Source organism: Neodiprion fabricii, chromosome 2 (assembly GCF_021155785.1).
Source record: "Neodiprion fabricii isolate iyNeoFabr1 chromosome 2, iyNeoFabr1.1, whole genome shotgun sequence".
Lineage (NCBI taxonomy): Eukaryota > Metazoa > Arthropoda > Insecta > Hymenoptera > Diprionidae > Neodiprion > Neodiprion fabricii.
Genome location: NC_060240.1, coordinates 23,518,006 through 23,541,182, shown reverse-complemented (window position 1 = coordinate 23,541,182; position 23,177 = coordinate 23,518,006). Strand labels below are relative to the sequence as shown.

Here is a 23,177-nt window from a genome sequence, read left to right as displayed (position 1 = left end):
ATCGAACGAGTCCAATTTTCATTGCATAGGGGGAATCGATCACTGTAACGATCGATTGAGTTGACAGCTTTTTTTTTTACAGATCCAGTTAAACTTTGTCAATCCAACTGAATAATTTATCATCTTACAGTTATAAGTAAAAGTTTGTTTTGGTAAAATCAAATTTAGTCAAAGTTTGACCGTTTCACATGAATCGAATAAATGCAAATCAAATGCTTGGTTTTCTCGGTGTATACCTACTTTTTTCAAGCTGTGCGTCAGGGTATCTCAAAACGAGAAAGAGAAAATGTAGATTTTTCATGCACCTACCCCTCAAAACTTGAGTTCTCATGAAACAAATTACCCGCGCGTAGTGGGAGGTCTGTAGCTTAAGTGGAAGCCGCTGCTCATTATTCTCTTCCCATCAACAGCCAATTAACGTCTATGACCAACTTTCTCGATGGAAAAATTTCATCACAGGGATTGTATTTCAAATTAAAAGAATAAAAAATCAAATAAATACTTTGTTTATTCTAAATTTGCTGATTTTTTATAATTTCTAAACGAATAAATCCAAAAAGTTTTTGCAGAGCTCCCTCTTCGCGAGGATGTTTTTTTCTATCAAACCTCAAGTCGTGAGGGGTAGGAGCATGAAAAATCAAAATTGAATTCTTTTTAAGACACCTCACTGTACATATTTCGTGATTCACGATTATAATTCACAGGTACGAAGAATGTCGGAGAATTAAACATAAACATCTGACTCTATATGTATAGTATGCATATTAGAAAGGGTTCATGATTTGAAAACATATTCATATATCACAGATGAAAGTACAAGTACAGTAATAATATACTCCATACCGTAACAGTCTCAGGCAAATGAACACTCAAATGCAGATTCACCTAGTTTTTCCTTTTTTATCTAAATCTTATCAGCGAGCAGGTTATTTACCAACTCAAACACCATAACCCCAAAAATATCTTTGATCGAGAAGTAAGAGATGGACAAGAAAGGCAAATCCCATAAGTCTTTCGCCTGGTATACTCATAGAGATATTAAAGTAAGTGTACCAGTTATTGACACGTTTAGACCCAATTATTGGCCCTTTCATTTTCCAAAGTGATAAATCAACGGCACAAATTGTGAATTTCTCGATGACGTTACGGGATAAATGATTGAGATCGCGACGAGCGGCTATTGTTTTGAGGAATTCAATATCGGAGTATATAATTGATTTATTGTCAAAGATATGGAGAGTGCATCGGAAGAAAGGTGAATTTAGATGTTGGCCGAATGAAAAATGACTTAAGAGTAAGTACTTGGGGGGGAAGGATGCAAAGGACTCGTTAGTGGCAGTGGAGAAGTAGAGGGAGCATTCTGCTGATACGGTATGGAAACCGAGGGAGTGAGATGATGATGAGAAGAAGATGCAGGGTGTAAGGTAGCTGTAAGGGTCTGGCAAAAGAATCTAAGGTCTGGAGGACGTAACAATGACTAAAACCAATTGCTGGAGGGTTAGACACTGCAAATTTATTTTTTGATAATTTTGGAACTACATGGATCAAACAGATACAACAAAAAACGGTCAATAATTGGGACAGCATCGATAACTGGTACACTAATCTTACTTATTTCCTCAAAAACAACTCAAGTGCGAAAACCATTCGCCAAATACACTAAAACGATCAATGCTTGCATAAATTTCTATTTCATCTCGAAAAACATGGGAATAGCTAGTAGGGCGGTCTTTGAAAAGATTATATTTGAATTTCAACTGTCTCATCCCCTAAATTGGCTTCAAATAATTCAAAAATAATTCCCTCATTTTTTCAGACTTTTATCTCAAATCAAACACGTGCTGCAAGAGAGCTTATTTCCTTATTCAAACCTTTTTAAGGGAACAGCAAATCTACCAATTCAAAATGGCGGATCCCATATGGCCGACAAACATCCCAAAAGTCACTTGGTAGCATTCTTCGATCCGCTATTTTGAATTTCAAAATTTCGATTTCAGATTCGTAATCAGCGACCAAAGAAAAATCCTCTCAATTTTAAATTTCGTCGAAGTCCGTTTGGTAGATTTACTTTTCCGTTGAATGGGTTAAATGGGAATATCAACCCTATGGCAGCACGGATTAGAGTTGAGATAAAAATCTAAAAAAATTAGCGAATTATTTTTTAATTATTCGAAGCATATTTGGGGGTGGGGAGGGGGAGCGGAGAACGTCGGGATTAAAAATGACCTTTTACGACTGCCCTAATAGCTAGCCGCAAAAATACTTTCTTGATGTACAAAAAATATTAAAATCAGATTTGGTGCCAAGTACATGATTCAAATCTAAGGTTTAGACGCCGCACTCCGTAAAGATTGAAATTGAAAAAAAATTGCAAAGTCTTCTTACAGCAAACGAAATTATGAATCAATGCAATATTTAGCCATAATTTCACCGTTTCCTACTTACAATAGCTAACTAGGTATCACTCTCGAAATCGAGAGAAATCTAAGATAGAAATTCAAACGTGGAAATTTGAATTCACGATCTAACTTGCTCGATTGGAACGTCAGATACATAATATACATATTTTAATATTATATCGCGGTGCTAATGCCAACAGGGCGTATATTTCTTTTTTTTTTTCATTGCCAACGTTCAGTAGACTTGTTTTCAAGCTAAATATTGACAAAAATATATACGCCCTTTTGGCTTCAAACTTAGATATACACCCTGTAAATTTTTTTTTTCAATATTTAGCTCGAAAAGAAGTCTACGGAACGATTGGCAAACAAAAAAGCACCCTTTTGGCTTTAGATAGCTCTCTAAAGCCAAAAGGGCGTAAAATAATTATGAGCCGTTTTGGCATTAGCACCGTGATGTGTTACGTTACAGAAGTAAAAAACTATTTCGTTCACCTAGCAAAAGTAAGAGGTGTGAATTGGGAATACGAATTATGGTATTCATATATTGGTGAACAAGATTTTTGGGCACAGGAAAGAGAACTGGACTTTTTATTTGCGAAATCTCTGTGCGTATATGTATTATATATCGAAAAGCAGTTCGATACTTACCAATAATGTTTCGCATCTGATTCTGTATAATCATCGCGGATAGCGACGGAAGAAAAATACAGCATATGGAGAATTGTTTGTTTTTTCGAATCTTTATTTTTAAGACAGTGTATTCTAAAAAATTATCAAATTATTATTACCTATCTTCCTTATAAATCGACTATCGAGAAACTTTTGTAAGAAATTACAATGTTTACTCAAAATTAACCTGGAATATCGATACGTTAGTCGGTACTTTGAAAACATCGGAACAAAACCTTCTGTAAAATATTGTGTCAAATCTTGGAAATTATTCGTACAGCGCGAAAGTAATTAGAATAAAATGACGAACGATTAAAGTTTGTGGAAACGAAATTATCAAAATATTTCCGACCTTCGTTAAACAAATAGTTATTCAGCAGAGTATATAAATGAATTAATCTCGGTGCATAAATTATTACAAACTTGAAATTATACGTCTTGTAATTCATCCGACATTTATATTTTCCAAGGAAACGTCGACGCGTCTACGCGAAATGAATTTAAATCATCGAACTCGCAATGAATGCCAGATTTCTCTTTCCTTCCCAAGAGCTGTGACGTCACTCTGGAACATTACTTAAGCCTTTTGTATTTCTACTTCGCTTGTTTCGCGCACTCCTTCCGTCACGCATCTGGCCACGGAATTTTCACTTTTACCATTCACCGGCACGTTTCATTGCAAATACCGGCTGCCTACATCTGCACCTGGAAACTCCCGAGTCGAGGCAAAGTTGACAAAAATCACGGCATACATTACATGCTTTACGGCTTTGCTCTTTTTATTCTCCAACCGATAATAAATGTACAAACAAATGGCCTTGGGCAACGCGGAAAGTTATTAAATATCACGGTTCAAACCTTAGGCAATATATTTCATGATTATAATCGCTATTTTCGGGATTCTCTATCGCCGGTTTCACGCTTCAGGTAGAACGTTTTTACAACACTTTTGTTTTCTACCTGCGGGTGAAAATATATTTCTATGCATTATTCTTCGATGAAATTGAAAGATTATGAAAACTGTACGGCAAACTCTCGGCGTTTCTCATAATTTTCACCCAATTCCGCGGACACTGTTAGAAATTCTACAGCGATCCAAAACTCTGACACAAACTGGTCCAGAGGTTTGCTAAAATTTGACGGGTATTGCAACTTTCTTAATGCTTCAGAATTTTCTTCTAAATATATTTGAAGATTTTTCTGGACAAAATCTTTGAAACACTTTTATACGATGAATCGATTTTTTGAGGAGGAGATTTCAATCTCATTTTCTCACGAAAGTTCACTAAAAAAATTTGTTTCATTTTCAATAACTTATTTTTCATTCATTTTTGAGTAAAAAAAACATGATTCTTGTCAAACTGGCTATTTTCAATTTCTCATTCAATATTTTTAATAATTCCATGGGGAATAAATAAAATTTCAAACCATGAACGGGAGTGGAACAATTTTTAATAATAGAAGTTACGGCTGTTTTACTTTAGAAAAATTGATAACAAATGGTTGACCCCTTTACTTTAAAATGAAAATGTTACCTCAAAATGCCTATATTTGAGTAAAGAAAGACTGTATGGACGATTTTTAGATGTTTCAGAAATTGAATTTTTCTCTCAATATTTGCGTTTTTCACGCAATCTGACAATAATTCTGCAAAATAAATCAATCGGCTGCAAAAACTGATATAGTGTGTATGTCAACGAATGACTAATTAATTAATCGATATTAAAAAGTAATATCCTTTCAGTTTTCAGTTACCTTCTAAATAAAAGAACTATAACTTATATAAAAAAAAAAAAAACATTCAACTTCTATTCATGGCTTGAAATTTTCGTTGTGTAAATTTTCTGAGAAACAGATTTCTTCGCTTCTTATAAATAAGAAAAATAGGTGGTATACATGTTACGAAAGTTTTAACTGTGTGATCAATTATTTTTTCGGATGATATCTGGAGAACGAACAAACGGATTTTAGTGGTTTTTTCTCTATCTAAGGAGCTTTTCTTAGCTCAAAACTTAGATTTCATCGGTCATGCAAAAAATGTTAAGGTTTTTGACTAAATTTAAATTCTTTCTCACTCCGACGTTCTTCACGACCAAAGAATTACCTTGGGTTTTTTTGAAATATCGATGCGGCGTCCTTTAATGAAATTTATTTCATTTTCCAGGGAAGCGTTGATATAGGCGATATTTACCAAGACAGGAGCAACATGGCGTCTATTCTCCTTCGGCGAGATGAAAATGGAAAAGTTCTCGTGGTAAGCTGCGCTCCGTATTTCTCAATTCAGTCTCGAATCGCCATTGTATCAAAAGGCAATAGTTTCATAACGCGTTTTTAATAGGTGGGGCATTATTTTTAAATTCGGACAAGATTTTGTTATCAAAATTTTTCATACGCTTCATATTTTCTTTCTTTCATGCTGTTTGTTGAAACAAGCATTTATTTTCTAAAAAATTTACCGCGATTATTGTTTATCATATTGTGAATTTTCGTAAAATTTCATGGTCAACTGTTTCTAATTAACAATTTCATTTCGTAATTTTTGTTGAACCCATGACTAAAGACGAAGAAAACATATGCTCACTTGTTTTTAGTATCTCATTTCGTTTTCAAATTATATTTGGTTGAAAAAATCGAATAAGAATTCTCCTGAAAGTTCATAACTCAGGAAAAAATTGTTATAAAAATGTCCAATAATCATAAATCGTTTTTTAAAAATATACTACAACAATTATGATTCGTCTGCTTTCTCTGCAATCTAAAAATAATATGTCGATATAGGTAATTATATCGGTTGGTTAGGACTGGAATACTGGAGATTCGGGTTGTTGGTAATAATTTACAGGGCACAGACACATTGTTAAAAGGCACTTTGATCAGTGACTCAAAGTGTCTTGACCTTTCACTTTCACTCTCTCTTTAACGCGCCTCCCGCATCTCTCAATCTCGATACCGAATCTTGATGGACTTATACACGACGACGGCGACCCAGGAAATACCGAACAACAAAGAACACTTTTCAATGTTGCATAAAGTGTTTGGTTCAACTGCAAAATCGATTACGACAGAGAACATTCGTATTTTAGCATATCAAAGTTGAAAAGCACGTTCTCACGTGAGCGAAATTTCATAGCAGGTCATTGACCTGATAACAAATGTCGATAATCGATATTGGATTTTAAGGTCATGTAGTATTCCTACCATTACCGACCGAGCAAACTCACCCGTGTTCTTCCGATACTAAATAAACAAATGATCGGAAATGGTTCAAATTTCAATGGTGCATCGCTCTTTTGCAGCGGGATTCAGGAAAGTTACTCAGATCACGAAAATCATCAAAGCAATGTGTGGTTTTTTGATATGTGTTACTATTCCACCACACGATCGTAAGAAGCATCTTTTATTTGCGAAATTATTATAATTCCTACTTCTCGTTTAGCGAACCCAATATTGCATGAAAACATTCTCACATTTGCGCAAAGTATCTCAGCTATTCACTTTTTGGCCCCCGAAATGCGGAAAATGTGGAATTAGTAACATGTGTGAAAAAACCACATATTTTTTTGACAATTTTCGAGAAACGAGTAACTTTTCGAAATTTCGTTACAAAGAAGCAATGCAACGTCGAAATTTGAACAATTTCCGATCATTTGTTTATTTAATATAGGAAGAACAAGGGTGAGTTTGCTCGGTCGGTAATGGCAGGAGTACTACATAACCTTAAAACCAACACGGCCGTATTTTGCGCTTTCGAGACAAGCAAAAATTGCGTTCTTAAGTTACCTTAAACAAATATGGCTAAAATAATTAAATTTTTTATTTCACGTATCCACGAAATTAATGTACCTAGGCATGGATGATAATTTGAAGATTATTTACAGGAAGGAAATATAGGGTCAGAATTAGTGATACGACCGTTACCAAAACGAATTTTAAAAGATGTTGTGAGAAATTCGCAAGATTCGCAGCACGGGAAATCAAAGCAGGATGACGTTACACGTACGAAAAGAAACCTAAAGCACACACATCATCACGTCATTTACAAGAGATCGCAGCCACTGCAAGACGACGATTACAGTGATTTTGGTGGGTATTTCGAGTATTTTATTATCGCCATTCTGAACATTTTTCACCTTATTTAGTAATGTTATAGTAGAAATGAATTATACGCGTTATCAATCAACGTGCCTTTGGAAATCTAATCAGGATTACATCTAATATTTTGTATTTCAGCGTTCATGGAGCCTGATCGTCTGGGAAAGAGGTTTAGATCGAAACGATCGATCGGTAGTAGATCAAAGCGCGAAGCGCCATACGCCATCTTTCCGGAAATCCTGTGTATCGTAGATTACGACGGGTACAGGTAAATGAAATATTTTTACAACCGGAAATTTTGATCAAATTCACATTTAATGTACTATCAGAATTAATGGTTCATTTCATACAAAAATATGCAATTCACAAAATGAAGATATTTCATGTGAAAAATTTTCGTCACCATTTTTCCTTTCATATAATATCTGTAATTAATACTCAAGCGTTAATATTTTCTTAGGCTACACGGCGGAGATAATGTACAGATTAAAAGGTACTTCGTCTCATTCTGGAATGGAGTTGACTTGAGATACAAATTATTGAAGGGTCCAAAAATTCGCATCAGCATCGCGGGTATTATTATTTCAAGAGTAAGTTACTAATTAATCACGAATTTAGAATTTATATTTCTTTTGTTTTCCTTAAAAATTTAGAGCGACTTATTTATCAAACATATGAACATATGCGATACTCTTTCAGGTTGTCATATCACGTTAAAAAATATCTTATTTGACTATATTTTGATTCTAAATTAAACTGCTTGAAAAGAGTTTGGAATTACAAAATACATATTATAATTTTCTATTCGTTGAATAAAGGAAAGTAGGATGATTTTAGCTAATAAAAGACGAGAAAATTTTTTACGACGAATTCAACGCCATAGATTTTTTTCTACAGTTTTTGTCCTGTCTTGTCTCATTTTCGGAAATTTGCAGATATTAGAAGAATCTTTATGGAACGGTAATCTTTACAGTTTCAAAGTAAAAACAAAAATAAAAAATAAAAAGGATAGGTGAGAATATGATATTAAAAAAATTACCAAAAATGTTACATGATAATCCATTGTCAGTGAAAATCTCAAGGAAAAATGTACTGTGCGATGGTTATCGTAGCTTAAAATAAAAAAAATTAATATAAATATCGAGTCACCGACTGTTCTGCAATGTTGCGTTTATTCTATTTTTTTACTCAAAAACTGTTGAAACTATTTTTCTAAACTTTCCACACTCTACTGTAAAGTATTCAGAAATATTTGTGGGAAAAAAGTCGAGGATATTGAATTAAACGACAAAAAAAAAAACACATTTTCAGTATTTTTTGCTAAAAATAAATATACTCCAAGTTCGTCGTGAAAAAGCGAAATAAGAGATAATAAAAATCGTAATAAGATAGCAGTATTAATTTTTTAAGTACGAATCATCCCAAATCTACAGTTTCAATGCCGATTTCTTCGTACAGGCCTTTTTTTGTCCCAGGAAATCCTTCAAGAATAGATTCAATTATTTCAGCACAGAGTCGTTTTCTCTTTGAATACTCGCGTGTATAATTTTCAATTTTTTTAAGCAAGCATGTTTTCACTTCGCCAAAATTTTCGGATCCATTTTTGCTAATTGTGGTTTCCAATTCATCTTCCATTTTCTTAATTGAATTCAAAAGTCTAGTATTTTCATTTTTCGCTTCAGTAAGAGACAAGCTTGACTTCAGCGCTGCAAGTTCGGCTTCTTTTGAACGAAGCTCTCGTTCAAGTTCCAGTTTCTTCGAAGTAATTTGCGGCAAGTAAAGGTCTAGTTCCCTTTGAATTCGCATAAATTCTTCTGGCTCCTGCGTTCCATCCTGAACGATGCAGTAAACTTTTTGCTTCCCATAAATCTGGAACAAGTGGAAAATAATCCATAATTGTTTTTTGAAGAAACTTACAATACTGTTTTATATTTTTTATCTGATTAGAGAATAAATAGAAATTCGTCCAAAGCAAACATGAATTATTTCAGGTTTCACTCAAATCAACAGTAATGTCTATAACTTTGACAGGTGTGAAAAAATTGGATCTGTTCTGTACCAAGAATGGACAGATCTGATAAACTTTGACATGGATAAAATGCCAGAGTGTTTCCACACTGTTTGATTTATGAGTTTATGAATTTTGGAGAACATAAAGAGAAAGTATGAACATAAAATTATCACACGGATAAAACCAGAATTATAAAGAGTTACATCAAGTATTCAGCGGTGTTAATTTTTTTTAAAATAGGCACGGTTCATTGTAATTGTTGATGAAAAACTTTTCGGCGATCTCTTGAGATCCTTACGTTGAGCAAAATAAGCTCAAAAACATTAGAATTAGATGAAAAGAACACTAGGGTTTTATCATATTGAACGTTCTAATTATAAAATCATTTCGAAAATTATTGATATCTCAGCTTTTGTCGTTCGAATGTACTCAGTTTTATTTCTATTACATGGTAGGAATATTGTTTCATTTGTATTGACTATCACTGGCGCAAATAATATTACTAAAATATTTGTCAAATCGTTTTATTTGTGAGCTACAAAGATATATTTGTAAATATCAAAATAGAGAATACTGGAATTATAAACAAAAGCTTAGCTTCATTTCAAATTACTTCAAAATAATTCAAAACTCAGGAGATTAGTTTCATTTCTCTCTGCGATGTTTCATTTTATTCAGAAGATTATTTTCTAGCAAAACATTGAAACCATCTTTTTATAACGCTGTTATCGTTGAATATTTAATTTGACAACGTTGTGTCATTACTGATTGTGATCAACAGATTTCAATATTAAATAGACCATTTACTAAAAAAAATCTGACGAAAATATTTTGTAGGAAACATTTTTCCCAACAAAATGGGGCCTCAAAGCATGGAATTAAACCAACCTATTAGATTTGAAACCATCTTAAAGCCATTAGAAATGTTGCATCGATATTCAAACGCTGGTTCGTGATTACAATATTTTGTATATTTGTATTATTGAATGCCATTCAAAGTTCCGAATAATCAATAAACCGAATTAGCACCGTTCAGAGTTTGAGCAATCCGCAACTTAGACGAGCTCGAGTATTGTCAAACATATCTTAACAGCTTACGGATATAATAATTTGATAAATGATTTTTGGCCATTTTTTTTTACCACCTTTCCCTGATTACTTTGACGTACGCACCTTTTCGAATATTTTCTTACTCTCGACCAGATTGTCTAACGCCTTATTGACATTGGCTTTACTGAATTCCTGCAAATTTGATGTGATGTCGTTCGCACTGTAAGGCCTGTTCTGGACTTTGAGAAATTGGTAAACTGCGTTCGTAGCCATTTCATTGGGCGTCGCAGTAAAGCGAAGACTTGAACCGTCCGCAGCCTTGTTTTTGACTTGGCGCAATTAATGAAACTTCTTTCTTCTAGGGTAGAGACGCTACGCCGTATTTGGAACAGAATCGCGTTGGTCGAGATGCTATAGATTCAGCAGCTGCCTTGACCGATATGGGGAAATACCTTTTCCGCGAGAGGCGACTTCCGGTCTACGACATTGCAGTAGCGGTTACAAAGTAAGAGTGTTCACTTCTGAAACAAAATAAACACAAAATCAATACCCGTTAATAACAAACGACAATTTTCAAGTAGTTCGTATCGATTTTTCAATCATCTTACAAAACAACTGTGCAAACAAATTTATTTGAGCGCAAAACTATTCGCATTACTATTCAACTTTCGATTCGAAATTTGATTATTAGGTATGAAAATTTATTCGAGGAATCTTTTGTTGTACTGGTTTCCACAAAGTTGAGGATGCGATTTCAACTATTTCTCAAACTGCTGAGCACGTGTTAATATTAATAATCACACGTTAAATTTGTGTGTGAAAGTATGCACGGAGAGAAAAAACTAGAGCTTAATACAAAAGAATTTGTGGGATTCACACAGGGACTATTTGCCGTTCGATCACCGCAGGCGTCTCTTGCCCATTCCCTAGGACCTCATGGGCTTAAGGTCATGTAGTACCCCTACTTTTACCGGCCGAGCAAACTCGCCCTCTTTTCTTCCTATATTATCCTAAATCAAACAAACGGAAAGGATCCAAATTTCGACGGTGCATCGCTCTTTTGTAGCTGAATCCCGGAATGTTACTCATATCCCGAAAATCGTCAAAAAAATGTGTAGTTTTTTGACACGTATTACTATTGTCACATTTCCCTCTTTTCAGGGGCCAAAAAGTGCATAGCTGAGATACTTTACGCAATTTCGGAAAGAATGAGGAGCAAAATGAGCCATTGTGAGACGGTTTTCATGCAATATTGAGGCCGCTATACAAGTATTACAAATTGCAATAATTTCACAAATAAAAGATGCTCTCACGGTCAGCTAGGCGCACGACCGAGCGTTCCTTGGTTGTGGGAATAGTAACACGTGTCAAAGAACCACACATTTTTTTACGATTCTCAGAATATGAGTAACCTTCCCGAATTCCGCTACGAAAGAGCGATGCACCTTCGAAATTTGAGCCCTTTTCGTTCGTTTGTTTATTTAATATAGGAAGAAAAATGCGGAGTTTGCTCGGTCGGCAAAGGTAGGAGTACTTCATGACCTTAATGCGCGACGTATCCTTTTTTTCTTAAATGCACCAGCGCACATGCGAAGATCTGAACCGATTGGATTCATAGCAACGTTGCCTTTCGCTAAAACAATGAAGTTGTCCGAAGGATATTTCTAAGAGAGCCCACGGACTTTTTCCGTGAGGCTCCTTGCGATTGTGTTTCAAGCCACGCCTCTTATACCGCAGATGCTTCGCTTAAAAAGCAATCGCAACGAATCTCACGGCAAAAATCCGTGAGCTCTCTTGTAAATATCCTTCGGTTAACTCAATGGTTACAGTGCATGACAGCCTTGCTATTAGCCCAAGTGACTCTAGGGACTTTTCACGAGATTGATGTTTGTAACGATACCGTAACGAAATAGAAAAAAAAATTTGCGTTTTCTCATTTTTCCAATTACAAAGATTTCAAAATATGAGTATATTTTGTTTCATTACGGTTCACTAAATTTCTAACAATTCCAAAATTGCGAAGTAATGGTTTCTCCTCAGCATAAGTCGTTAGAATAACGTTACTAACTTTAACATTGTTGTTTTTCCCTATACGCCGAGCTTATTGTCCGTGGAGCCGTTCTTTGCGATGAACCGAAGCAGCGCAGAAGTATATTCTAAAAGAAAAGCTTGCTATCGAGGTATCACCAACGTTCGTTCGTTAAGTTAGTTGGGTAGCGACAGTAAAGCCATTCGATGGATAATTGTGAGCACTGTATTCCTCAAATAATAGAAAATAAATTTAGCAACGTCACGTGATTTTCTTGTATTGTAGTCTGCTTGAACCTTTAATGTTTACCTCGCTATAACCTTTACTTTTGTGAATCAAAATGTCAGATCAGTTACGATTCAATGGGAGATTTGCAAAAAAATACTAAAAATAAAGTGTTTTAGCAATATCATGTACAACCTAACCAAAATTACAATCGCATTTTTTTTTTATATTATGAGTTTAATTATTAAATGATGGTGAAAATTCGCAAAAATTTGATATATTATTCCTAAATATTCATTTTATCTTATTCAATACTTCTTCCCCGTTCTAAACATTTTCTTCTAAAACAACCAACTCGAAACTCAGTTTTTAAACCAGTCCCTATCTACACAGTATAAAATAGCTCAACTTTAATATCAAAAAACTCAGTAACTAAACGGTAAATCATTTTAAAACTTTACAGGATTATTTAGAATTACTCAAAAAATTACATAACTAATATTCACGTGAATTAAAGATTTCCAAAATTACTGCCCAACTACCTTAAGCTCTAGTTTTTTCTCTCCGTGTAGATTCCGTACAGCCACTTTTGAAAAATCGCATTCAATCCAAACTCTCCATAAACAGTGCAAGCAAGCCGATATTTCATCATTTAATTTTCTATAGGAGTAACTCATTTTTTTTCTACAGTGAAACTTCCCAATAGCAGACATCTTCGGGACTAAAAATAATGTCCGTTATTGAGGATTGTCCGCTATTCAGAACAATACTAACGTGTAAATTGTGCTACTAGAGATTTTTAGACTGTCCATTGTAAAAAGGAATCCGTTGTTGAGAGGTGTCCGTTAAGAGAAGTTTCACGGTATTACCAAACGTGTAAAGAAGTCTAACACAACATCACCGATGATCAAGAATTCTTGCTTTCAATTTTTTCATTATATTATACCTGTATAGGTATACATATTGCACATACCATATAATAAATTTGCAAGTGATTAATGAATAGTTGAATACTTTTTCTTTTTCTGAAGGAATACACATATCAAAATTTATTTTTTTATGCAATATAAATTACAAATACAAAAATTACCTTTACAGTGAATCTTTCCGTAATCACATGCTATAGCTACATGTAATAAAATAGTTGAGAAATAAGAGTATATAAGAAATAATAATATTATTGTTTTCGAATTCAAAAGCAAAGTAGTAAAAAAAAAAGTCCATGGTGGGTACACACCTCTGATTGGGTGTTTTTTAAACGTCAATCTATGACATGAAACAAGTTAGAACAAAAGACGGAAAACTCTTTAGCAGAACATGTTGTTTTTCTAGGAAATTGCTCTTCGCAAATCCAAGAAAGAAATGTCCAGGTGTTCTTTTCACGAAATGCTATTCAAAAATGTGATAAAATTAGAAAGAAAAACAAATTAACGAATCCCTCAAATTTTCAGAATCTGCAGGGCATGAAATATTTCAATAACTCACAAACACTTCCTGGAAATATTTGCTCTATGATCTCTGGAATATTTTTAACAATATTACTGAAATATTTTAGGAAAACATCTTGGGCTATTGTTAAAAGTTGTTTTAGAATATTTTTCAAACATTTTCTATCATATTCCAATACGTTACTCTGTAATATTGTTACAAATGTTTAAAAATGATTTTAAGACATTTTCTTCAATCATTACCGTGAAATATTTGGCACAATTTCTATAAATATTCTGAACCATTTATTTTCTCTTTGATTCGCTAATAACGTAAGATTATCTAGTTTTCTTCTTAGATTTCTAACGAATGCAAAATTATATTGTAACATTGATGGAAATATTTTCAACTTGGTTTCTTTATATATTGTTGAAATATTGCTGCAAAATATTTGGTAATATTTCAAAAAATTATCATATATTTGTAGAAATATTGCTGTAAAATATTTGGTAATATTTCAAAAAATTATCATATATTTGTAGAAATATTTCACAAATAGTTCCACCAAATTAACATTTCTTGATATATTTCATGCTCCTGAATAAATGAGCGGAAGCTTATCAATTTATAATTGTTCCACCACAAAACGTTACTATTTTTTACCGTTTCCTAAATTTTTTTCAAACTTTCTATAGGTACTTAAACAATCGATTTACCAGATATCGTCCTATTTGGAAGCTTTACAATAATATATACACACTCATATTTTTTCAACCCTAATGTATACCTTGTTCGATAATTATGTATAAAATTAATAATTTCATACTTTCGATCTTTTTATTCTGAAAAACAGGTATGATATGTGCCGCCGTAGGAAAGGCGGCCGCTGCACAAAGGGAACAGCCGGTATGGTTTATTACTTAGCGATTAAGCTTTTTTCCGATCTTTAATTTATATTTTGCGAATCCGAAACATGTATATATATATCGGAATTATGCTGATTGAATTTTAGATTATTTAAAATAATTTGTATATACATAAAAACAGTTAACAACCGGGTAAAATGCAATAATTATTAGATTTATCTATGAGGGCTGCCAGACGATGAATTGTGCAATTTAGTAGAAGAAAAGAAATTCGACGAAACTTATTCGTAACTTATAAATTTGATATAGCCGAAACTTGAACCACCCCGAAGATAAATCTAATTCATTCATCACAGCTTATCATATTTTATACTACTGGGCTGCAATGACACCGTACGGATCATGTAGACTAATGAAATAAACTGTCGCGTGGGCTTTGTAAGTTTAGATAGTATAATAATACAATGATATTGTATGGTGAGTTCCATGCTAAACCACCCGGTCTGTGACCCTAACCACTTCAGATTATTTTTTGCGCGTATTGCTTAGAAAAATTAGCGAGCCATGCGTTTTTACTTGAACAAATTTTGTAATTTTAATGTGGCGCAACTTTGCAAAAAATACATGCAAATAAGTGTTCAAAAAGTCATTTAGAGCTTAGAGTATCAGTCTTGAAATATTTTTTGCCTATTCGGTCTGCATCGTTCAGAAACCCTTCTACGATGAGTTTCGTTACGTTTCAGCAATGTTTATCAAACATTTTTTTTTGTTCAATTAGGCAATTGGCACCACAAAAAAAAAAAAATTGTAAGAGAAATTAGAAAAAATAGGATTTGGAATACGACAGTTTACAATTTAAATTGGCTATTTCATAAATCGAAAAAAATCACTTTACTCCGTGGAAGTTTTTGAAGTCGGAGTTGTCCTTTGCATGATCAAGCTATACATTTACTAAATTGAGTAATGACGAATTCGATGGCGTTGTATGACAGTTTTCTTGACATTTATTATAAAAAATTTTTTTTAAATGACTAAACTCACGTGACATGAAAAGTTCAATTGGAGCCACCGATTTTTAGGTTTCCTTCTATTATATGCTATTAGCAGGAAGTAGCAAAAATTTAAAGGTTATTCTGTTAGACCAAATCTGCAAGAAGTGTCTTGAAGTTGATATCCCAATCTTCAAAATGATCCTTTGAACAGTTGTTCGCAGGTATTTTCTGCAACGTTACGCAATCTCGAAATAACATCAGTTTTTGTGACGAGTGTACAACAATTCTCGCCGCAAAAATGACAAAAAAAAATACAGCGTTTTTTACGACCAGTTTGTTTTTACACATTTTTTGAGCTATTTCAAAAACCATAATAATTTGATTTCCAAAAAAAAAAATGTTCGCGCAAATTCTACGGTGTAAACTGATACTTTGAAACCAAAACGGAAGTGGAATTCCGATTTTTTCGATGGCTCACAGACGAACTTCGGTTTCTCAACTCAATAACTTCGGCATAATTATTTATGACATGGTTTATGATGGTAAATTGAATTTTTCAATTCTAAAAAATTGTAACAAAAATTACCACTCACAAATGTATAAATAACTAAGTGTATCGAAATTTTTGAAATGTATAGTTTAAATCCCTCTGGAAAAATACAAAGAACGGGAATCCTACTTCAGTATTTTACATCATAAATTGTGTAAATCGTTAAAAAATTAAATCATCACAGTTTTGAGATAGCTCGAATAATTTGTTAAGAAATGTTAAGGAAAATATTCTTGGTCCAATTTTTTATTTTTTTTTCAAATTTTTGTCTTTCAATTCTTGAGCTGACGACTCTGAGTAAAAAGGGAAACAAAAGGAGAGACTCACAGGCTGGATTATTTTGCATGGAATGACCTATCACTCAACTAATTCAACATCACTCGACTCAAATATGGGATATAACGTTAATGCCACCTGTCTTTGACCCGACAATCTACGATTGAACTAACATGTTGTAAATTAGAAAAGAAGAAGAGTTGTTACACCATTTATTCAACCATCTACAACTAATAGTGCGCTGCTGCCATTTGATTTCAAATTCGCAACATACAAGTTAACTTTGAATAAGAAGAAATGTAAGGGTTAAAACCTTTTTTTTCTGAAAGCTAAAGTCAGTCATTTGATATTTTTGGCAACATTTTTCCAGGCATGATGTGTCGACAGAAACTTAACGTTTAAACATTCATACTTTGAAAAGATGTTCATCTGGAATCCTATTTTTCGCCGACACATGTCTTGAAGATTACTATTTTTGCTTTATTTAGGCAAAAGAGATGGTCGTATTTAAAAGCAGAATATTAAGAAGAAAAAAATTGGAAACACATTTACGATAGTCGTAATAATTCTGTTAAAACGGAGATAAATGATTCAGTAATCCTTAGCGATAAGCACCAGCAGATAGGCAACCATTTATTTTTTCATGGCAGCAAATACCGAAAACGTTTCTCATTCGCTGTAAGTTGAAACTGATCGACAAGATGCACCGAATCCTCCGGTATAATTAAGAGCGTTTGAAAACAAGTTAATAGTTTACTTTCAAAGTAAAATTTATAATTCAAAAATTGCAGCATAACAGAATATCTTCTTCATTTTGCATTCTGCTATCAAAATTCACTATGTTTATGACGTTTTCACATAAAACTCGTAACTTATTATTGGAAGCAAAACTGTTAAGCTTTAAAATTTTTCATGACTAGGCCATAAAATGTTACTATATGTGGCATGCCCGTTAGGTAGATTTTTTCAGGGCAAGGATAATGATTGAAATTATTACTGAAATCATTATTCGAATCAAAAACAGTCCACGGACGCGTCCCATACAATACTTTTAACGGCACAGGCGTGAAAGAGTCGACAAATACGACACGAGATGATTGAGGTTATGGCGACGTGTTAGTTCGACGGCGTGATAGCAGTACTAGCTTTTGGCTCGCCTTCAGCTCGTACTGAGATCATAATCCTTGCTCTAAAAATACCTAGTTTAGCGGCATGCCACATAAAGTACTATTTCATGCCTCTGCATGCGCTCGTAAACCGTTTCTCGGTTCGAGCGATGTTTTCGGCATGACCCGCCTCCGTCCTACGGCTGGTGAAAACATCGGTCTAACTGGAATAGACTCAGTTTACATGCATGCAGTGTTGCCAACTCGGATTGTCGTAATCCCACTAGGGTCCTTGTCAAATCCCAACAAAAACCGCTAGACTCGTCTGGACAATTTCTCACCAAAAATAGAGGAACTAGCTACGTTATCCGCGAAAAAAAAACACCAAACTTCAAAAACCGAACCCGACAAACCAATCAAAAGGCGTACATAAAACCCTACGAAAACGAGCATGCTAGCGTAACCAATTTCATTTTTTTGTGTTTTATGATAAGAAATGTTCTATCTGATATCAAATTGGAAAATCTGAATGTGAAATTTACAAATAATTGTTTATGCATTCGAATTTTTATGTGACCTGTTTGGGGTTTGTTCATTTGAGGTTTTGTCTGGATGTTGGGTTTGTTTATTTGAGATCATATTTGACTCGTTATTTCGGTTTATATCTGATCGTAGTTTTAGTTTATTTGGGTTCATATTTAACTGTGGGTATAGTGTATTTGCATTTGTTATTGTTCCTTTGTGTTCATTTAAATTTTTGCAGAAAAAAAATATGGTGTAAATATCAATCCATTATAAAAAAAAATCGAACCATCAAATTTCCCGGTAAAAATGTGAAGTTGGCGAAAACCACAAAATTACCCGCTAAAAAAGCCAAGTTGCTTTCAAAATCGCCAAATTTCCCGCCAACCGCTAAACAGGTAAATATTCTCACCAAGTTGGCAACACTGCTCATGCTACGAAAAGTACTATTCTAGCCTTCTCATTGTCAGTTAATATCGATAGTTGTAACTTGGAATAAGCGTTTTTGAAAATTGTCGATGATCGGGTTCCACAAATGGATATTACTATAAAATTTCATCGAAGCGTAATTGAAGGACAATTTTGCAGTAACGGTTATAAAATCCGATTAACACGCAGACATTGATGAGTTTAAATGATGTTTTAATTTTCAATACATTGGTCAGCTTTATGTTGTATTCACCAGGTACGATTATTGGCTAAAATAATAATTTTTTTTCATTATTCTCATTCCTCAGACTCTAGGCGGGCTGCCGAGATTGACGAAATTTTTTCATTACTGAAATATTTGCACTTGGAATAATTATACTGTGAATCACTATTAATATTTTTATGACTGTTGTTATTACTGTTATAATTAAATTGTCTCGTGACTTTGGGAAACGAAATATAGTCACTATACTTAATTTACAGGATAAAGAACATTTTTGTTGTTGCGTTGCAGATTAGATATGTGCAGGAGGCAATACGCGAATGACGTGTGCAATAGAGGAACTGCAGGTACGTTTCTCAATAAAAATCAAACGTCGATTGCAAATTTTCATTTTATTTTTTATCTCCGTACACGTGTTTTTCTTTTTATACTTTAATTTCGTTCAAATCATCCATTTTTTCTTATAACTGGAACGTTGTTCAATTTTCTCACTGTCAACAAATAAATTTCAACTGATTTCTTACCTTTTCCTTACTCGTTCTCTATAATGTTATACTTCTGTTTAATACACGCTACTGCAAGTGTGATTTCTGTTTAATAAATCTTTCACCTTTTCCATAATATTGCCAATTATAGTATAAATAATGCAGACGATATCCTATCGCATTTTCTACAACTGCTTCCTCGATTCTTCGCCATGAATCAATGTCATAAAATCGAAAACATTACGATTTGCAAAAATGCGCCTGCCTTTCAGCACTGCGTTATCACAGTTGTCGCGAAGAACACGGAAATGGGAAATAAATTTGCAAGTTTCAATTCTGTTTCGGAAAAAGTGACCGCAACTGAAACTTTTAGAATTATATTTACAAAAATGTTTGATGGATTGACCGTATTTTCATTTCTTTATGACACGCTCTTTTGATATTTACGATTTATAAAAATTCATGCGCGAGATGTCGACAGTTTCGGCATAATAACTTGTAATGCACATTAGATTTTCGTGACAAAATCCACAAAAAGTCGATAATGAATGTATACATCAATTTCAAAATAAAAGTCCGATTAAACTTTTCTCGAAATCATTTTGTTCGAAAAACTCATCCATTTAATCGTTTCGACGGAGGAATTTTTTCAAAAAATTTGTCGATCAAAACGAATCCCGAAGAAGTTTAATTAGTAAAACGGTTTGCCAAATTTCTTGTGATAAAAACTTTTTTACTAGTGTCTTGCTGTTACATGTTACTAAAATCTAGTGTAAATCATAAGTTATGGAGACCAAATTATCGAAATCGACAGTGAATTTTTTCATATCTCGATGTGGATATTGTGACCGCCAAAAAATCTAAAACAACTGATTTACTACACGGAGATTAGAAATCAATTGACTGCCCGCTCTAGACGTGAAACGAAATTGGTATTGACAGGACGGTTAAAACAATAGTTTTCAAATCGTTATAAAATATTCACATTTCACTGTATTCTACCTGCACTTATATTCTATGTACTCTATATTTCTATACTGGTTTTAATAAATGTCTCTCATCTTTGGACGCGTTTCTGATAAGGACCGTGCTTGGTAAGTTTTGAGACTGAACGTCCTCTTTATCCAAACTCGGAATGAATAATACTGAACTCAAAACACGAGGTATTCATATTTAGGAAAAAAAAAACTCGTAAATGCGTACTAACAATTGTCAGTAATTGCCGTTGGAAAACGAATGAAATTAACTACGAAAAATGTCAATAATTAGGTAGAGTTTTTGAATGTTCTCTCATTCGCGGGTAACATTGAGATCATGGGTCACTCGATATTCATCAGTCGTTACATTTGGCTGAAACGTTTTGAACTAAATTTACACATATATCTATGATTGCGCCATTTTTAGTGTACCGTTCTTTCTAATTTTCCTAAATTAGATGATTTTTGAAATATTTCTATCGAATGAAGTTTTGAAAATAATTGGTAATAGGGCAATTTTTTACAATATCAATTCAATGTCAATTATTCCCGTAAGATTTTTATTCTATCATTGAATTAAAAAAATATTGTGTTTTGAAATGACTATTTTTTACTTATTATTTAAATTTTTTTTATAACATTGGAGAAAGTGTATAAAAATTCAGATCGTGAGTGAAATGGGAAAGAATTAATCTTGACGGGAGTCGTGACAGTTTTACTTTAAGTACCCAAGTTAATAATGATTTGGAAGAAATTTTTTTTTAAAATCAATTACTCGACAAACTAGAGCCAAAAAGTGTGAATGATCTCACTTTCGTGAGGTAAAGTAAACGGTGATCCGATCTCTAAATAGTGTACAATAGGGCAGAGCGCAAAAAACAGAATTTCGAAATCAGTCTTCCTTGTACGCTGATATTAATAATATTTGTAACTATCGATAGTTTGTTATTACTACTACAACGTAATAATAATTCTGATAATAATTCGACGATTTTGAAAATCAATCTTTATTGTGTAATAATAATTAATAGATTTTGAATGTTGATCTCTTGAATTACTTCATCAAAATCAAACAGCTATAATTTCAGTGAAAAAAATCAGTCTATAATATTTGTTATTTACAATGAAGTTGTTTGAACAAATCGAGTCAAAAAAGAAAAAAATTGCCATATTATTTAAGTATCTGTACAAAATAATTGACCCATGCTCTCGACATATTCCTTCGAACTTAAATTATTGTTACAAAGGTACTTGATATACAATCAAACTTGTTATTCAAAATTTTCTTCCCACACTTTTACCTTCTTACGATAAAAAACTGAAACCAGATGCATGTCGCTTGCAAAGAGGCCTGCTTCAACCAACAAAATGAAAACTTTACTTGTGTATAATAGTATATAATACGGGGAATACTTTTATATTATATACAGATAATTATTATTACATACAACGTATACGGGTCACTAATTCTGCTGCAAATAATCTTATACTATTATAATGAATAAACCTTCTCATTTAGTAGACTACAAACAATTAACAATGATAAATACCCGGCCCAAACGAGAAAACCGAGATTAATTAACGAAAACACACCTCATTTACTTTGAATACGAAAAATATTTCTATTCACTAATAAGTTGAATTATAACTCACATACTTGTGGCAAATTCATACAAGAAAAAGACTGTTGAATTTTTAAAGATATTTTTTCCAACACTTGCTTGGGAGTTTGATTTTCGAAGCATATGGAGCGTGCGTAAAGTGCCTCATTTCCAAAAAGTGCGGTATAGCAAAGTTGGCGCGTGCGCTCTTTCGGATAACTCAATTTTACGCACTGACTTTGAGCATAAGTTATCTAACATAACCTAACCTAACCTAACCGGAATTTTACGCGCTCTCAGTGGTACTTTGGTTGGTTCTGAAATCAAACTTTCCTTCACAGGTGTTGAAAAAAATAACACGTGTCACTATCCGCACTTGAAATAGAATATACTATGGCATATTTCGTGTAACTATTTTTTTTTCGAATCTCAGGTGATAACGTTTGGGACGGCAGCTAAAGCAATTAACAAATTTCATTGCTCTGGTATTAATTCAACATATCATGTCGAAAAAGCTTATAATAATGATAAAAAGCCTATAAACAACAACGAAATAACAAGTGATAAAAAAAACACGAATCTCAACGCAAAATGATACCCATAATTCAGTAGGGCTAATTCGATTTCTCCTTCCCGTATAGGTTTTGCATATGTTGGTGGAGCCTGCGTCGTTAACAAACGTCTTGAAAAAGTCAACTCTGTCGCGATTATCGAGGATACTGGAGGCTTCAGCGGGATTATCGTCGCAGCCCACGAAGTTGGACATTTGTAAGTTTACTTCTAGATCATCTTCGTTGTGAAAAAAACTGCGTCCCTGCGTTTTAGTGAAATCATCTGGATTTTTGATATGTTGTAGATCTTGGCATTCTTAAAAAGTCTCCGCGGAAACGACCCTCTCCTATGAATAGTTTCGGCGGTAGTGACCAACAAACCTTAAAATGTTCATCCTATTTCCAGTCTTTCTTTGTGTAAGACATAATACGAAAAAAATAATTATTCCTAACGAATAAAACTTAGGCATGTAACCGGACATGATCACTTTAAATCTACGGACTCATCCCCTCCTCCAACGTCGATGAATTTACCTGTAGATGACGTTACCTGGTGGGACCTGGTGAGAATAGGTGTTTTTGGTTCACTGATGGAAAAATGGAGATCAGAGAGTGCCTCATATATACATATGTCTTTCAAAACATCGCGGACTCAATCCGAGAGGTCAAGGGTGAGACCAGGTCGAAATGGTA

General features: G+C 33.6%; 2 protein-coding genes across 9 annotated transcripts in view; one reads left to right on the top strand and one right to left on the bottom strand.

Annotated features, from left to right (window-relative positions):
- Window positions 1-23,177, top strand: part of LOC124175825 (venom metalloproteinase 3) — a 108,567-nt gene that overhangs the window by 68,889 nt on the left and 16,501 nt on the right. For 7 of the 8 annotated variants that reach the window (XM_046556404.1, XM_046556402.1, XM_046556401.1 and 4 more), the window contains 7 exons: window positions 5,236-5,325; window positions 6,950-7,154; window positions 7,302-7,431; window positions 7,624-7,753; window positions 10,587-10,729; window positions 19,162-19,217; window positions 22,575-22,701. In XM_046556404.1, coding sequence (XP_046412360.1) covers window positions 5,236-5,325; window positions 6,950-7,154; window positions 7,302-7,431; window positions 7,624-7,753; window positions 10,587-10,729; window positions 19,162-19,217; window positions 22,575-22,701 — 881 coding nt within the window. Of the gene's footprint in view, window positions 1-5,235; window positions 5,326-6,949; window positions 7,155-7,301; window positions 7,432-7,623; window positions 7,754-10,586; window positions 10,730-14,759; window positions 14,813-19,161; window positions 19,218-22,574; window positions 22,702-23,177 lie in introns of all 8 variants that reach the window. The other variant, XM_046556399.1, reaches the window with a different exon arrangement.
- On the bottom strand, window positions 7,460-10,587 carry LOC124175844 (homologous-pairing protein 2 homolog). The gene is made up of 2 exons (XM_046556435.1): window positions 10,348-10,587; window positions 7,460-9,032 (listed from the first exon to the last, which is right to left on the bottom strand). Exons 1-2 carry the CDS (start codon window positions 10,495-10,497, stop codon window positions 8,580-8,582), a joined length of 603 nt encoding a protein of 200 aa, XP_046412391.1. The 5' UTR covers window positions 10,498-10,587; the 3' UTR covers window positions 7,460-8,579.

Bases quoted from the DNA above. Each gene is read 5' to 3' on its own strand.
- LOC124175844 (XM_046556435.1), bottom strand. From the start codon at position 10,497: ATGGCTACGAACGCAGTTTACCAATTTCTCAAAGTCCAGAACAGGCCT. The intron at 9,033-10,347 runs GTGCGTACGTCA...CACTTGTTCCAG, and splicing joins GTAAGAAAATATTCGAAAAG to ATTTATGGGAAGCAAAAAGT.